The sequence below is a fragment of the Mercenaria mercenaria genome, chromosome 9 (genome assembly GCF_021730395.1).
Source record: "Mercenaria mercenaria strain notata chromosome 9, MADL_Memer_1, whole genome shotgun sequence".
NCBI lineage: Eukaryota > Metazoa > Mollusca > Bivalvia > Venerida > Veneridae > Mercenaria > Mercenaria mercenaria.
In genome coordinates this window covers 83,515,924-83,534,713 of record NC_069369.1, presented here as the reverse complement: position 1 = coordinate 83,534,713, position 18,790 = coordinate 83,515,924, and the positions used below count along the sequence as shown (strand labels likewise).

The 18,790-nt window shown below is 35.4% G+C and overlaps 1 protein-coding gene across 1 annotated transcript in view; it reads right to left on the bottom strand.

Annotated features, from left to right (window-relative positions):
* Positions 1–3,611: 3,611 nt before the first annotated feature.
* The window catches only part of LOC123547617 (GRIP and coiled-coil domain-containing protein 2-like), a 39,750-nt gene continuing 24,571 nt past the window's right edge, over positions 3,612–18,790 (bottom strand). Inside the window, exons 6-13 of the mRNA XM_045334870.2 lie at positions 18,577–18,749; positions 17,905–17,977; positions 15,241–15,325; positions 14,737–14,875; positions 14,053–14,129; positions 12,459–12,612; positions 11,960–12,093; positions 3,612–11,327 (exon numbers count right to left, since the gene is read on the bottom strand). Of these exons, the coding sequence (XP_045190805.2) occupies positions 10,537–11,327; positions 11,960–12,093; positions 12,459–12,612; positions 14,053–14,129; positions 14,737–14,875; positions 15,241–15,325; positions 17,905–17,977; positions 18,577–18,749 (1,626 nt within the window). The 3' untranslated portion in view covers positions 3,612–10,536. The remainder of the gene's footprint in view (positions 11,328–11,959; positions 12,094–12,458; positions 12,613–14,052; positions 14,130–14,736; positions 14,876–15,240; positions 15,326–17,904; positions 17,978–18,576; positions 18,750–18,790) is intronic.

Here is an 18,790-nt window from a genome sequence, read left to right as displayed (position 1 = left end):
ATTACCAACCTTCCTATCAACTTTCATGATCCTAGGCCCAAGTGTTCTTGAGTTATCATCCGGAAACCGTTTTACTATTCAGGGTCACTGTGACCTTGACCTTTAACATACTGACCTCAAAATCAATAGGGGTCATCTACTGGTGATGAACAACCTCTCTATCAACTTTCATGATCCTAGGCCCAAGCGTTCTTGAGTTATCATCCGGAAACGGATTGGTCTACATTCCGACCAACCGACCTACCGACCGACAGACCGACCGACATCTGCAAAACGATATACCCCTCCTTCTTCGAAGGGGGGCATAAAAATATGACTGAAAACTCGTTTGAGACGGTGAACTTTTTGCTGTATTGAATGAACCTTGAGACGCCATCATTAGGTCACTGCTTATTAAATATTTTTCCGTCTCCGATAAGAGTTGAATACAGGATTTTGCATCCGTTCATAAAATACATGCAACAAGGAATTAACACGAAGAGACACCATTATGACCCAAAGGATATTCCTTAGTATAAACATCAGCGTAGGAAGTTTCTTGGCAAAATCGCATGAAATATTTGAAAAAGTTGTTGTTTTTTTTCAACGTTGTTTCTAAGATTTTAGATGGTGTAAGATGGTTGAACACACAATACTCGGATCAGCAAATGCTTCGTGGTGCTGGCAAATGAGTTGAACGTGGCTAGCAACATTTCAGATATGAAGCAGAGCAAAATAAACAGACGAAAAATATAAACTCGTAAAAAAATGCAGAATATGTCAGATACAAAGTGGAACACTGTAAGCTACGGTGGAGACAGAAGATACGGTGATAAGCTGAACGGTAACAAATATCTAAGATTTGGTGTTGTATGATCAGATACGCCGTGGAAGGTACAATACGGAACAGAAAATACAACAACGGTTCAACAGGTTCTTGAATCTCGATTAAAATGCTGACTAGAAATGATTCTATATCAGCATTACTGGGTTTGCATGTGTTTATAAATGTTTCAACACATACACGTAATTTAACTTTAATTTTCACTACTTACAACCTTCAGTCTTCAAAGAATGTTTAACAAGAGCACCGCCGTGCTGGTGCAGACGCTCATCTGATTTTTTTTGTCTCTGCATAATAGAAATATTGTCCTACCCATGATTTTCTATTTATTTATTTGGGTTTTACGGCGCACCAACACAGTATAGGTTATATGGCGCCAAACAGGACTACAAATTTTAGTTCCACATCTCATTTACATCGAAATACAAACATGAGGTATGGAATCAAAATCTACATACCTGCTGGAATCACAGAGTTACAGCAAACCATGTGTTAAGACCCTATTAGTCGTCTCTTACGATGCAGTGGTTCCAATTCTTTTCATACACAGATCGTCCCAGAACCACATGGGGCCCATGATTTTCTAAGTCCAAAGTCCAAAAGGGGCCATAATTCTTGCAAAAACAAATGTAGAGTTATGGTACTTGCTGTGCAGTCAGCTTTTAAGGGCAAATAACTGCTCCAAGTTTAAAAGCAATAGCTTTGACAGTTAAGGAGACGCAAAACTTGACCAAGAAATCTGATATTTTCTAAGTCCAAAAGGGGCCATAATTCTTGCAAAAAGCAGGATGGAGTTATGTTTCTTGCTGTACAGAGTCAGCTAATGATGGTGAACAAGTGTTGCAAGTTTTAAAGCAATAGCATTGATAGTTTAGGAGAAAAGCTGACCTCACACAAAACTTAACTAAGAAATCTGATTTTCTAAGTCCAAAAGGGGCTATAATTCTTGCAAAAAAACAATGTAGAATTATGGTACTTGCTGTGCAGAGTCAGCTTTTAATTGCAAATAACTGCTCCAAGTTTTAAGCAATAGCTTTGACCGTTAAGGAGAAAAGTTAACCTAAACGCAAAACTTAACTAAGGAATCTGATATTTTTTAAGTCCAAAAGGAGCCATAATTCTTGAAAAAAGCAGGATATAGTTATGTTTCTTGCTGTACAGAGTCAGCTAATGATGGTGAACAAGTGTTGCAAATTTTAAAGCAATAGCTTTGATAGTTTAGGAGAAAAGCTGACCTAAACATAAAACTTAGACAGGTAACGCCAACACAGAGGCCGACGCCAATCAAGTGATGACAATCTCCTATTTTTTTTCTCAAAAAATCAGATGAGCTAAAAATCGAAATAAATCAGCAGTTTTCATATCAAATCGTGTAATATGACTTAAAACATTCCAAAGTCTTGCTCTCCTACGCGGATTTTCATATTTTTCTTTACTAGGAGATGCCAATTAATCAACATCAACGCAGAGTTATTTCTTCACGCCCATACAGACAATTAAAAAAAAAAAACTTGATAACATTAACTTTACAAAGACAAACTAGCATGATTACGCTTCTGGTTCAAACCGCTAAATCATTAAGCTCAACTACATTTTGACAGCTATCCAAAGCTTCTGAATCAAATCAGCTAGCAAACTAGAGATGCTTTTGAGAAAAGCGCATGTCTCCCACAACTGCCCCTAAGAAAAATGTCTAGTTTCTCTAGATGGTTTAGACGAGTGGATCCAATTATATGGTCTGGACCAGTGGATCCAATGGGTAATTCAAGGGCCATAATTCAAAAGTGCCTGGGCAGATTTGGCTAGTTATTGAACTTGGCTGAGGTCTTATAGTCAAAGACATTTTTTTCAAATTTGGTGAAGATCGGATGAAAAATGTTCGACTTAGAGTGCGGACAAGAGTAAAAAGGCCGATTTTCTGTATTTCAAGGGCCATAACTCCAAAATCCCTGGACCAGTATGGCTAGTTATCGAACTTGGCCGAGGTCTCATAGTCAAACACATTTTGTTCAAGTTTGGTAAAGATCGCATGAGAAATGTTCAAGTTAAGAGTGCGGACAAGAGTTAAAAGGCAGATTTGTGGTAATTCAAGGGCCGTAACTCCAATATGCATGGACCTATTTGGCTAGTTATCGAACTCGGCCGAGGTCTCATGGTCAAACACATTTTGTTTAAGTTTAATGAAGATCAAATGAGAAATGTTCAACTTAAAAGTGCGGACAAGAGTAAAAAGGCCGATTTTTGGTAATTCAAGGGCCATAACTCCAAAATGCCTAGACCATTTTGGCTAATTATCGAACTTTGTCGAGGTCTCATGGTCAAACACATTTTGTTTAAGTTTGGTGAAGATCGGATGAGAAATGTTCGACTTGAGAGTGCGGACAAGAGTAAAAAGGCAGATTTTTGGTAATTCAAGGGCCATAACTCCAATATGCCTGGACCGATTTGGCTAGTTATCGAACTTGGCCGAGGTGTTATGGTCAAACATATTTTATTTAAGTTTGGTAAATATCGGATGAGAAATGTTCGACTTAAGAGTGCGGACAAGCTTTGTGACAGACAGACACACACACACACACACAGACTGGAGTAAATCAACATGTCTCCCACACCACTGTGTGGTGGGAGACATAATTAAACTTGCTGTTTTACCTTTGGATTTGACAGTAATCAAACTTGCATTCTTTGATTCCAGTGAGTTGTACTGAATATAACTAAACCGTCAATCTGTACTATTGTTTCAATTATATCCTTAATGGTGGGTAAAATACACAAAAACAAAATAATATGCAACAATACTTCAGATTTTGTTTATTTTTATCAGTAACAGATTCAACATCTCATGCCTCCACAAAACTATGGAACAAAGCAAGTTCTAATGAAATATTCCTTGGCTTCAATTTTACTAACCTTTTCCTGTTGTTGTTAAACCAACTCAAAATTTCTGACAAGAATTTCTATTAACCTTTAGCCTTCTGGCAGCTAGTGATTCTGCCTTTGCAATCAGTGCAGACCAAGACATGTGCTTGCTAATCATGGTCTGCACTGTTCACTATTCAGTCAGTCAATTTTCATTGAATACCCCCAATAATAAGTGGAACTGCTCAAAACTGAATGATGAACCAGTCCATTTTGGAAATTTAGCAGGGTAAAGTTTAAAAAACAAATGATACCAATGTCTCTTTTTCTGATTACATAAAACTATAACTACATACCAGTCATAATTGCTGTACAAGTCAAATGGACTTCCAGAACAGATTTTAACCACTAATCTAGTTGAAACTCGATATCTCAAACTTGCTTATCTCAAAATTCTGGCTATCTCCAAACATTTATGTCAAATTTCGGTTATCTCGAAGTAGAATATGTAAAATATTTCCTAGACATTTCGTTTTATTAACAATAAACTTAAATTTAAACAACCTGATTTTCACATGAATTTGTTTTTGGCAATATTTTAATATTAAGTTTACAATCACAAAATGTACGCACTGCCTGAAACAATAATGCAAAACGAACAACTTGGATTTCTAATATAACATAACAAAAACAACAGATAACAAATAAAAATTGCACATTAACCAAAAAAAAAATGCATTGTCTTTCTTATTATTTAACTTGTCCACTATAATATAATCAATAGCAGATTTTTACAAAGTCACAACAAAAGGTATAAAAGCTTTACTGCCCTTAGTAACATTCTTAGACTTCTACCCTGCTGATATTACTGACATTTTTCTGTATATACCTTTTCAATATTTAAATACTGACAACACAGTACAAAAATGCGTAATGACGAAACACTCGAGGCAAGTTCAAGTAATATTCACATTCTCTTCCCATTATTTCAAACATTTTAATTCAAGAAAACAGAATGGACCATCACTATAACCTTGCCCCCTATTTCTAACCCTTACCTATTTCTGACTTTAACAGCACTGCCAATGTTTCCAATATTTATCTTAATAATTCTTGATCACCACTCCTGAATAGTAATCGTTATTATACAAATGCTGATAAAAAATCCCTATTTTCATTAAGAAATATTCCGGCAAATAAAATAAATCATCAAACTACATTAGAAGCATATGTGTAGATATTTGTACAGTAGGAATTCTAGATATACTAATACTTGTAAGAATCAAAGATATTTTACACATATTTTCTATTCAAAGCAAGTTGTTCATAGCAGGGCTGAAAATATGAACTTGAAATAATATCCAGAGTCCCATATGACATAAAGAAATAACAAAGTATGTGAAAACTGGTATTCAAACAATTGTAAAAGCTCATCTAAAGTATTGATTTTTTGTTTTAACTAATTCAAAAGCTTCTAAGACCTTTCACTACTGTCAGAAAAATAACCTGGACACTTTGCAAAATATGACAATGAAGGAAGTTTCTTTAAGGGACAGTAGTGGAATATGCTTTTGCATAATGCTTTAAAAATGAGAAAACATCAGTTTTCCAAACATAAATGGTTTTGGAAATATCAAATGAAAATCTGGCAATAACTAACTAAGAGTCCAAGATTAGAGATACGACTTAATGCTTTTTACATTTTAGACTTTTAATAGCAAACTGATCAAGTAAAGGTCAAAAAAGTGGCATAATTTTGTAAAAATAGTATTTAAAACAAGGTTATGGAACCTTAACATTGAAAGTCAGATCATCACAGTGAATAAGTGCGTGAAATTTCAATCAATTCCCATTATTGGGTTGTAACATACAACTTTACATATAAAAACTTAACCAAAAATTCTGTATTGTAAAGGGACATAAGTTGGTAAAAGATCAAAATAGTTATGTAACCTTTGCAATGTAAGTCAATTCATCACTGTGAATAAGTATGTCAAGTTTCAATCCATTCCCAAAAAATGTTACAGAGATAGCAGCTTAGATATATCTTAACCAAACTGGGATGCCGACACAGATGCCAGCGAATGAATGAGTCCAATAGCTCTACCTATTCTTTAAATACTTGAGCTAAAAATCTTGTTATGATATGTAAACTAACAGCAGATGGAATACTAGGTGAACTTTAACAGCAAACCCAAATGTAAATGGAATGTTATGACTTCAAAACCCGCGGATATAAAATAAAATCTGTATAATATTTAGCTCCCTGTCTGGTCTGCCTGCAGTAGTATTTCTTAAGTCTCTATACAGAATAAAGAATTATTTTTCCATTTCACTAAACATGTACTATATCTTAACATAAAATAATACACTCAAATTCTATCAAAATGTAAGAGCCAAACTAAAAACAATGGTATTTCAAGTAAGTGTCAGTGATATTAAAACAATAAAACAACACATTACTACAAGACTATGATCTAATTTATCTATTCATAATTTCAACATGACATCAGGAATTCAAACTAACCAATCAGAGAGCTGTATTTTTAAGAACCTGCCAGTTCCCACTTAGGTAAAGCAAAGAATTTTACAATGAAACATATAGTGACTTCAGAGTAAATATCACACTATTTCAGAAATAAAGTTCAATTTTTTAATCGCGCATGCCTAGAGGATGCTTGAAATTACAAAACTTCAAAGTTTCTTTTGAATGGATTTAACACTTTGGTTTTAATTCATATTTTGAGATTGTACACAGGGAATCTATGATACAGTCCAAGTAAAATGTAACCATAAGGTGTTATTAGTACCATCTCGCAGTGATTCTGACATGTTTAAATTATGAATCTGCTGTTTCACAGAAATTTCACAATTAACATTGAAATATATAGAAACTTAAATGCAATTTCTGGAATGTGAAAGACAGTAAAGTACACAACATGAAAACAAATAAACAAGAAGATCACAGATCATCACAACAAAGATCATGTATGTATATATAAATTTCTACAAAACGGAATAATTTCAGATCCATATTTCATAAAGGGAGACAACCCAACATCAACAAAATAAATGTGAGATTTAAGAGTTATCAGAACAATGTGTAAAGTTAGCTTTTCCCAATACATCAATATTCTACGTTTAAAAGACCAGATTTTCGGTCTGCTCTCTCAGCACAGATTTTAGTCGAGCCATTGAACAAGTAACATTATAAAGGGATTCTGCCTGGACCCGATGACGAGTTCGAGTGAAGGGTGGTGTTCAAATTATCCGAGTTCAAGCCAATGAAGTTTGACTGTATTTCAATTGTATGAACAAATTATAAATCTTAACATCTAATCAGGGGTAACCTGATCATAAACAATCTATGTTCAGGTTTGCAAAGAAAATTAAATTTGTTCACTGCTTCAAACTGGTAGAACCGTTTTTTCCAGGAAGCGACTCAAGAGTGGTTCAAATAAGTTTGATCATCACAACCAAACTAAAATAAAATATAAATAGTACAAACTTAAACTAAACTAAACTTGCAGAAAACCATATGGCTATTTTATGCTGCAGCTGCTTACAGTGTCGATTAAAAGGATAAATACTGTATAAAAACTTTAACAGTACATCATGAGACAGTTTCATAATATGACTTATTAAAGCATCCAATCATACCTTGCTTCTGATATTGCAATGAACAGCATGTAAGCAACTGAAAACTACTAATAATTAAATAATATAATACTACACAAGTAACTCAGCACAATTTTCATGTTCCGTATTAACTCAATTTCCACATTAAGAATGACTCATAAGAAAACATTCATTCATCCACATTCTCTAAAAGACTTTTCTCTTCTAGTGTATTCTCTGTATGTTGAAATGACCTTTCTTGTAAAACATTTTTTTTTTATTTCAGAATTTCAATTTCACACTGTATCAGCTGGCATGATGAACTCGACACTAAATCACAGTTTTTTGGCATTACTTCTCTTAACTGTGACAACACTTTAGGTTATCAACCTGTGCATAGGAATATTGTCAAACAATTGTCACTGCCACATGACAATAATAAAACCATGTTATTGTACAATGGTGACACGATTGGCAATGCCTGGAGAATAAAACGTTTGCAATAATACACAGACAAATAGTCATTTATGCCACAACCTTTAAGAATCTGATGAAAATATTCAATGTTTTGCTGTGAGCAATTTGTCAATTTCTTTTAACTGTACTGAATATACTTTCAATTTCAGTGTTTACATTTTAATTGGTGTGAATCACAGCACCAGAAAAATAAGAAAATTTAGTATTTCTGAAAAAAAATTTCAGTTTTCTAATACTTAACTACTGAGATATAAAATTCGTACAACAAAATTCAACAAGAGGGCCATGATGGCCCTATATCGCTCACCTGTTATCATTGCACTTGAGGATAAGAAGGTCCTCAGAAAAGATATCTCAGTCCAAAGGACAGGAACAACAAAGGGAAGAAATTTAACCAAAAAGAAAAAACAAATTCTTACAAGGTATCGATATGTCAAAATACACCTAAAAATTGGAGGTATCATCCATGTTGTACCACAGAAAAGTGGTCTCGGTTTTTCCCTACGGCCAATAACAAAAAAGTTACTAAAAATAAGCTATTTATAGTAACGTAAAAGGGAAGTAACAAAAAAAAATATATTGTAAGTGAACAAAAGAAGGATCTGCCAAATAAATCTCTGACATAAATGAAATTTCAGATCAGTATCTTCATTAGTTACGGAGATATACCCATTTTAATTTGAAATAAAGGGAGGTAATTTGACATAAAATCAGTCCATAGTTATCTACCCTGATTGTCTCAGTCCAACTCATAACAATAATGAAATTTCAAATAAGTCCTATAAGTACTTACTGATATAAATCCATTTTGATTACAATCAGGGGAGGTAATCAGATATAAAATAACTCCGGAACCTACGATTGGTTCTGATTTGTCATGGAATCCAAGATTTATTGTTGCTGAAGATATTTTGGACGTTTGTATCAAATAAAACCATAAATGAAGTCTCTATATGGCTGCAAAAGCCAAAATAGCCAATTTTGGACCTTTAAGGGGCCATAACTCTGGAACCCATGATGGAATCTGGACAGTTCAAGAAAGGAAGCAAGATCTTGTGGTGATACAAGTTGTGTGCAAGATTGGTTAAAATCAAATCATAAATGAAGCTGCTATTGTGCAGACAAGGTCAAAATAGCTAATTTTGGCCCTTTCAGGAGCCATAACTCTGGAACCCATAACGGAATCTGGCCAGTTCAAGAAAAGAACCAAGATCTTACGGTGATACAAGTTGTGTGCCAGTTTGGTAAAAATCAAATCATAAATAAAGCTGCTATTGTGCAGACAAGGTCAAAATAGCTAATTTTGGCCCTTTCAGGGGCCATAACTCTAGAACCCATAATGGGATCTGGCCAGTTCAAGAAAGGAACCGTGATCTTATGGTGATACAAGTTGTGTGCAAGTTTGATTAAATTCAAATCATAAATAAAGCTGCTATTGTGCAGACAAGGTCAAAATAGCTAATTTTGGCCCTTTCAGGGGCCATAACTCTGGAACCCATAATGGGATCTGGCCAGTTCAAGAAAGGAACCGAGATCTTATGGTGATACAAGTTGTGTGCAAGTTTGGTTAAAATAAAATCATAAATGAAACCACTATCGTGCAGACAAGAAATTGTTGACGCACGGACGCACCGACTGACGACGGACGTAGGGTGATCACAAAAGCTCACCTTGTCACTATGTGACAGGTGAGCTAAAAATGAAAGAAGATACTAGGGCCTAATTCCAATTTATATATGGTGACAGTGTCTACTGTAGCAGTAAGGGGAAATAATGCTGTCTTGAAGTTTGTAAAGTTATATTTAGTAACAAGAGTACATAAAATTTGTCTTTTTTGCATCACGAGAGTAGATAAAGCTGGTCCCTGATTTTTTTTGCCATTTAAGTTGAAAACAGCAGAAAATATTTACCAGTAATATTTTAAAGGTTGTTCAAAGTGGTTTCATTTATACTTGAACAGTTTTAATAATCTATAACATTTTTACTCTTATGGTCAGTATAGCTATTGGACAGGCTAACAATCTGTCTTGGTTTATGGCAGCCTTTGTCCTGCACTTATGCTGGACACATGCCATCTTAAGCCATTCTAAATACTGCACAGGCAATGTTTTCATTATTTTAGTTAACATTGGAAGTTGCAATGTAGATGGGCGTCTGGGAGCACTCCTACTTAGAACTTTGATTTGCTTTTGGAAAGGTAGCTGGGGCTACATCCCACCATAGCACGGTGAAATATCCGCAACCCTCCTCTCCCTGGTCTGTAATGAAACCCCTGCATAGAACTTTGGGACATGTTGCACCCCAATCCAGGAGTTTAATTTGTCAATGTGTTGTAATACTACTGTATCACATATCTAATCATCAAACCACCCATAACCTTTAAAATCCATAGTACTATACACTTACTGAAAGGCTTGCTGGCCAGTAGTCAAAACTATTGTCTTGCTATCAAAAGTCAAAACTACTGCCTTGCTGTCTACAGTCAAAATTATTGCCCAGAGCCCAAAGGACTATTTGTTTTGAATATTGACCAGCAAGCCATTCAGTAAGTGTTTTATTACATGATATCAGAAATAAATTTTCATATTAAGTTTTTTTTAATTTTTGACTTATCAGGTCAGTAAACGTGTGCTGAATATAGACTGGTCATATAGCAAAAAACTATACCCCAGTTATTTACGTAAGGAGTCATGTAATAATAAGAACTATGTACTGGAAAAGTGCATATTTAGCTGCGTTCCTTTACAATAACAAATTAATTAACATTCCACATCCCGTGGTTCTTCAGGATTTACCAAGCTTTCATCCATAGAATTCCCCTGACTACCTAGTAATAGATGACCATCAGTAGTTGATTCTTGAGACAGATTTCCCTCAACTTTTCTGATATTTCTACATCTCACTGTGTCCTTAGATTCTCTGTCAACCTCTCTATCAACACTGTGTGTGTCTGTACCTCTCTCATTATTTTCTTGGTGGGAAATATTGCACATCTTTTTTGTCACGCTTTCAATCAGAAGTCCAACCTTTTCCGACGCTTCTGAATCATCATCATTATAAAACTCATCAAGTTCTTCATTTTCATCTACATCATCAACATCTTCAGCATTATTTTGAGAAAGATTTTCGGTTTTAATTTCATTTCTACCATTTGTAAACTTTATTTTTTCATCCTCATTTTCATGACCATCAACAGTTTCTTCTAATTTATCCTGATTGTATACATGAACACATTGTGGTACATCAGCTATTTCACCTGATAAATGTGAATTACGTTCTACATTTAGTGGAACATCATCTAGTTCACTTGGATCATTTACATGAACTGACAGAGAAGACATATTTTCTTCAACAACTCTGGTATGTATATGTTCTTCATCAATTCTTTCAACCGTATGTTTATCGTCTACTGTAAGTACTTCAGAATCAGTTTCTATAGCCAGCAGAATGTCCTTTACCTTGTTGATATTATGATCAGTTGAATGGGAGACAGCCTGTCTATCAATGGATGGCATTCCATATGTATCTGTGCATGGATACTGGAATACATCTGAAAACACAAAACATTGGTATGAAATACTTTTTTTTTCTTTTTTGTTGATCTGTCAAACCTCCACAAGTATGGTCATTTGGCAACTTTCTAGCTTTCATGGTGGAGGATGAACCAAGGTACACCTCTAAACATTTCATCAGGCAAGAGTCAAGTGGATAGTTTTGTCAAACATATTTTCATCTTCTATATTTTTCATTAAGTGAAGAGACGGTTCTGCTTCCCGAATTTCTGACCGGTACTTGTAACACTCGTAACTTGTTAAGGTATTGTGGAGACTGTGGTCAAATTCAGCTCTCATTAGGATTTGAACCTGGGACTTTCATATCCAGAGTTTCATGCTCTACCTCTGCACCACCTTGTATCCCTTCTCTGAATTGTACGTCTAAAGCAAAGTTTTAAAGCAAGTGATGAGCAGGTAATTTGAAGTCAGAGATCTTGACTACTTCGCTCCCAAGGCAGTTATACCCTCCTACACAAAAACTGAAAAGTTGAAAAATTACTATTTAAGTCTATTAAATTGATACTACTTGGAATATATCAGGCTATTAGGCTGATAGTGCATTTCGCTAGTAGCTGTAAAAATTGCATAATGATAATAAATGCCACTTTCTACTAAAAAAATGCCTTACCACGTTCTGCAGGTTTGGTAGGCACTTCCTTGGTGGGCAGCAGGTCAAGGTCAGTGTCAAGACCATTCAGTTCTGGATGACCAGCAGGCTGTCTGACAATGTGCTGAGGACTTGTCATTGGCGAGTTGTCAGTACTGGTAAATATACGAAACATGTTATCATTTCATATCATTCTAAATTTCAATTTTAATCAAAGCAAGGCAGAGGAAAGCCTTACTAAACCTTTATTTATTAATCTCAATTATCCTTCATATCTCTGAACAGCCCATGCCATGAAAACAAATCAAGCTAACATGTTCATTTGTTGTTTTGTGTTCAATATTGAAAACGTCTAGGAAAGAAACTTCAAATGCCTGCCCTATTACATTTTCTCTGTATCAGTAATATTCAAACCTTAATTTAAATAAAACACACATATCAATCCTCTTTCTTCACTTACAAATTAATTGAATCTCTTTACTTGGAACTGAACATTTTTAAATTTAATAAAAATATTAACCTATCAAGAGGTGTAACAGTTTCCAATTCACTTTCCCTATCACCCTCCGAGGGAGACAACCTTTCAGAGTCTGTATCGGAATGTTTCCGAGGGATCAACATCTTCATATCATCACAATCTTGTTTTAACTTCTCCAAACTGCTCGATACATTTGCTGCAGTAGAAAGAACACCTGATTAAAATTAACAGGAATAAATACCTACCAGGGAGTCCAACTTGAATCGGTCAGCTCAGCTAAATACCTAGGCGTGGATATCTCAAATGACCTATCATGGGACAATCACATAAATAGGTCAACCAAAAAAGCTAACCAAACCCTAGGGTTCTTACAAAGAAACATTAAGGTCAAATCCCAACCCACTAAGACCATTGCTTACCAGACTCTAGTCCGACCCCAGCTCGAATATGCCTCCGAGGTATGGTCGCCCCACACCCAAACCCAAGATCGACCAAATTGAAAGCATCCAAAGGAGAGCCGACCGTTGGATCAAGACTGACTACGGCCGTACTTCTAGTGTAACAGATATGCTACACTCCCTAAACCTTCGTCGACTGGATTTAAGGCGTATAGATTCTAGGTTATCACTCTTCTATAAGATTCATCATGATCTGGTTGCTATCCCAAATATAGATTACCTTACCCCAATGACCTGATGTGTCCGCTATGGCCATTCCCTAAGTTATAGGTTAATTACTGCAACCACGGACTATTACAAGTTTTCTTATTTTCCGAAAACTGTGTACCATTGGAACCAACTTCCTCCCAGTGTCGCCCACTTCCCTACCCTAGAGCAGTTCAGTGCCGCAGTTTGCAGCCTTGAACATGTCTCGCCCTAGTTATCCTGCAAACTCAAGTTTTAACCTTTTTATATCACCAAAGTTATTTTTTAGTTTCTTCCACTCTAAATTTCTATCACTATATTCTTTCTCTTTATGATTTTGACGCGCAAAACGTCTACGTTCCCGCAAGGGGTTTGACGTCTATGGAAGATAGATAGATGCTTGAATAATTCCCAAAATTTATTTCTTATTAACTTCACCTGCATGTAAATATCCGAATTCTGCCACCTGTACATACATGATGATTTTAGATAGAACCTACATATTTTTTTAATTTAAAAGATCCTTTTCTGTTAAATATTTTTACTCTATTTTCAAAGTTCCATAAGGCTTTTATATAAAGTACAGATAAATCCGCTGTCCAAATAGACAGTATGCATAATGATATGGTTAGAAAAACACTACTTTCAAGATTGCTCATGAACTTATATGATCAAAGGGAGGTAATCAAATATAGTAGATTCAATAAAACTTTCTATATGAGAAAACAGTTATCCAAAAGTATGAGTTAAAGTAAACAAAATCTGGAAAGTAGATGACATCTTAACCAAAACACAAAAGGCAAAGGTTTGAGTCTAGTTACAAACTTGAACTAAGTTGTAAATATTAATTAGAAGGCAGGAAAAAAACATTAAGCATAATCAATACTTCAAATCCCTTCAAGCTTCTTACACAAGTACATTTGTGTAGTTGTTTATTTTGGACTAATAAGCTCAAAGAATGATGAAACTGGGCTTGTTTCATACAGTCTTACCTGGTATGTTCCAAAGTCCAGCACATTCTAAAGTTTTTATTTTCTTTTCAAGTTCAGCTACCCTGTTACCAAGGATTCTATAATAAGAAAATAAAGAATAAGTAATTACCACTCACCCTTGAGGTAAACAACGTAAAAAAATTGCTCCCTACTTATTCTGTATGAGTACTTTATTCACAGAGTTCTAATATTCACACTTTCATAGGGTTCATGTGACTACACTAAATATAAATACACAAAAGCTAAGTGCCAAAGGTAGTTTTTGCCTGACACCATTTTACCAAGGCTTAACAAAATAAACATCAAATCTAAATTCTACTGTAAAGTACCAAAACTCTGTACTGCCAAAACAACTGCCTTACTATCAAACTTTAATTGATTAATTTGGATACTGTGTAATTGATAGATTTTGTGGTGGTGTTGCTCAAAATGGCAGTATTTATTCATCAATTTTAAATTATCAAGATAAAAGAATGGGACCTTTCTTTGTTCCTTGAAATTTAATTTTTGTGAATGATGCAACCATAAAATCTGCGAAAATAGTCCAGATTTCACAGTATCAACAGTTCTGGGTGTTGATATATGTGCAAAAGCATTTTCAGAATCATTGAATCATTCTCTGATATAACAAAGCTTTACTTTTATTACATCAAGTCAGATGAAAGCTATTTCATAAACTCTTACTTATTTGTCTTTCTCTGATGAGACAGCGCAAGGTTTTTATCATTCACAGAGTCCAGAAGAGCACCTGCTAGTGCCTGTAGATCAGACATAGCTTGTGGTGATGGTAATACTGACTGCTTCGATTCTAATACTTGTTGGACTGAAATAAAACAACAATCATAGGTCTTCCACTGACCACAGGCAATCATCCTATTAAGTTTGATCTACATAGGCCAAACTGCTTTCAAATTATTGATCAGAATCCAACTTGTCAACTAACAGACAGACTAACTGATTGACTGGCTAACCAATATATGTTCTCTTCCTCTAACGGGGGACATAAAATTAAATAAACATAAAGTTCATAAAGCATCTTTCTAACATACATGAAAGGCAAACATCCCAACACAATGTAAGACATGGTAGAACAAAACAAAGGGTTTCAACTACCTAACTTTCTCAAGTACTAAATGCTAGCACAACAAAACTTATACACCTTTAGATCAGAGTGTTACAAGGTATTACCTTGTTTCTGTGTAATGATCATTCCTCCACCTCTAGTCTGACCAAACTTCATGGAACTTTTAGATTTCTTCTTTTCTAGCAAACTCTGAAACAAAAAAAACTACCTGATAAACCAGGAAAGTTTGCCATTCTACAAGTCAAATTGCATAATCTCTTGATATGGGGTCTTCTTAATTCATATCATATAAAGATGGCATATAAAGCATATGTTTATATATAATGGCACAAATCAGATTGTACCCTACTGGTATATAGCACAACAAGAAGGCCAAGATGGCCCTAAGTCGCTCACCTGAGTAATAAGCAATAACAGTGTAAACATATTTTACCTAGTGATTTCATGGAGACAAATATTCTGACCAATTTTCATAAAGATTGGACCAAATAACGTGACCTCTTGAGTGTAAACAAGCTTATTCTTTGATTTGACCTGGTGACCTAGTTTTTGTCCCTACATGACCCAGATAAAAATTCATTTGATATTTCATGCACACAAACATTCTGACCAAGTTTCATGCACATCAAATGAACAGAAGTGTTAACAAGCTTTTCCTTTGATTTGACCAGGTGACCTAGTTTTTCACCCCATACGACCCACTTTCGAACTTAGCCTAGGAATCACCAAGATAAACATTCTGACCAAATTTCATGAAGATAGGGTCATAAATGTGGCCTCAAGAGTGTTAACAAGCTTTCCCTTTGATTTGACCAGGTGACCTAGTTTTTGATCCCATATGACCCAGTTTCGAATCTGGCCTAGAAATCATCAAGATAAACATTCTGACCAAGTTTCATGAAGATAGGGTCATAAATGTGGCCTCTAGGCTATTAACAAGCTTTTCCTTTGATTTGACCTGATGACCTAGTTTTTGACCCGAAATGACACAGTTTCGATCCAGGCCTAGAAATCATCATGATAATCATTCTGTGCAAGTTAAGTTTGTATCAAATCAAAGCATAAATGAAACCTCTCTATGGCTAAAAGGGCCAAACTAGAAAATTTTGCCCCTTTCAGGGGCAGTAACTCCAAAACCTATGATGGAATCCAGCCAGTTTTCGAAAGGAACTGAAATCTTATTGTGACTTAAGTTGTGTGTAAGTGTGGTTAAAATCAAACATAAAATGTCACTTCTATCATGTTCACAAGGTAAAAATTAACATATTTTGGCTCTTTCAGGGGTCAATCAGGGGCCGTAACTCGGGAACATATGATTGGATTTTGCAAATTTGTATCAAATCAAACCATAAATGATGTCTCTATATGGCTGCAAAAGCCATAACTCTGGAACCCATGAAGGGATCTGGCCACTTTTCGAAAGGAACTGAGATATTATGCCAATACAAGTTGTGTGCAAGTTTGATTAAAGTTGATTGCGAAATGTGGTCTCTATCATGTTCACAAGCCAAAAACAGCAAATTTTGGCCCTTTAAGGGCCCATAACTCTGGAACCCATGATGAGATCTGGCCAGTTTTCGAAAGGAATTGAGAAATTATGCCAACACAAGTTGTGTGCAAGTTTGATTAAAGTTGATTGCAAAATGTGGTCTCTATCGTGTTCACACGCCAAAAATCGCAAATTTTGGCCCTTTAAGGGCCCATAACTCTGGAACCCATGATGGGATCTGGCCAGTTTTCGAAAGGAACCGAGATATCTTGCCAATACAAGTTTAGTGCAAGTTTGATTAAAGTTGATTGCAAAATGTGGTCTCTATTGTCTTCACAAGCCAAAAATAGCAAAAATAGCAATAACTCTGAAACCCAGGATGGGATCTGGCCAGTTTTCGAAAGGAACCGAGATATTATGCCAATACAAGTTGTGTGTAAGTTTGATTAAAGTTGATTGCAAAATGTGGTCTCTATCGTGTTCACAAGAAATTGTGAACTGACGACGGATGGACGGACGACAGACAAAATGCGATCACAAAAGCTCACCCTGTCACTACGTGACAGTGAGCTAAAATAGTTAAGTATCTTCCTATGTTTAGAAAGCAAATTCATGATGTGTAATGTCATAGTACATTAATATGTATTTATCAGATCATTTTAACCTTTACCCTGCTGAATTTCTAAAATGGACCGGTCCATCATTCAATTTGGGCAGTACCTCTAATTATTCAAAGGGGTGTTCACTGAAAATTTACTGACTGAATAGCGAACAGTTCAGACCATGATCAGCCTGCACGAATGTGCATGCTGATCTTGGTCTGCACTGGTCGCAAAGGCAGAATCAATTGCTGCAAGCTTGCTAAAGGTTAATATGTATTTATCAAATCATTTTAACAACTAGAGCTGCTTTTGAGAAAAGCACATGTCTTCAACAACTGCCTAATCATTTTGTGATTCAAAGTGGTTTGGGTGTATGGTTGCGATCAGTAATTTTTTGGGAGGTCTGGTTGTTTGGATGAATGGTTCCGATCAGTAATTCAAGGGCCATAATTCAAAAGTGCCTGGGCCAATTTGGCTAGTTATCAAACTTGGCCGAGGTCTTATGGCCAAACACATTTCAAGTTTGGTGAAGATCGGATGAGAAATGTTTGACTTATTAGAGTGCGAACAAGATTTGTGACAGACAGAGACACACACATACATACATGCACAGACAGGAGTAAATCAATATGTCTCCCTCACCACTGTGTGGTGGGAGACATAATAACAACACATACCTTGTATTTGGACACAGCTGCCATTGCCATACTTTTCTCTTCTTCCATCTGCTTTAATCTATCCTGCAGATATCTATAAACAAACATAGTGTAATCAGATGAAGACAGTATTTTCTTTCTTTGACATGGTCTTTACTGTGAATTCATTTAATTTCGTGGGCATGAAATTTCGTGGTTTTAGTCAAAATGGCAATTTCGTTGGGAAATGAATTAGTGGATTTCAACTTTTGAACATAAAATGAATGGGAATTTTACTTAGTCTTTGGGATAAAATTTCGTGGATTGACTCAACCATGAAATCCACGGAAATTGGTCCCCCACCAATATTAATGATTTCACAGTATACCATCATTCAGCGCTATTTTTAACAATTAATTTTACAACAGCAATATCCATCAAGGCTTGAATATCTTAAAACCCGATTAAAACAATCTACAAACTTAACATGTATAAATAGTGAATTATATATGTGCATACTTAGAATCAGAGAGGACTTATCCAATACTGTTGGGAAGTGTGTTCTGCTATATGGTGGAACAATAGGCAATTCTGCTATCCTTAATGTAACTAAAAATGCATGTCACCTTTTGAAAATTTGAATGCCATAAATAATGACATTGCAATGCAACATTCAACGAACCTTTATAGAATCAACATTAAGAGACCACTCACTTGTTTTCCATAACAAGAGCGTCTATATCTACCACTCTGTTCTCGTCTCCTTTCAGTATGTAGTTCAACTCTTGATTAAGTCTCTCATATTTAGTCTTGTAAACATCTCTCTCAGTAACCAATTCCTCTTTCTCATCCAGCACTGTCTGAAGGTCTCTCTCTAGTTGCAAATACTGTATAAAAACAATTCATCAAAACTGTTTGCTTTTAACTT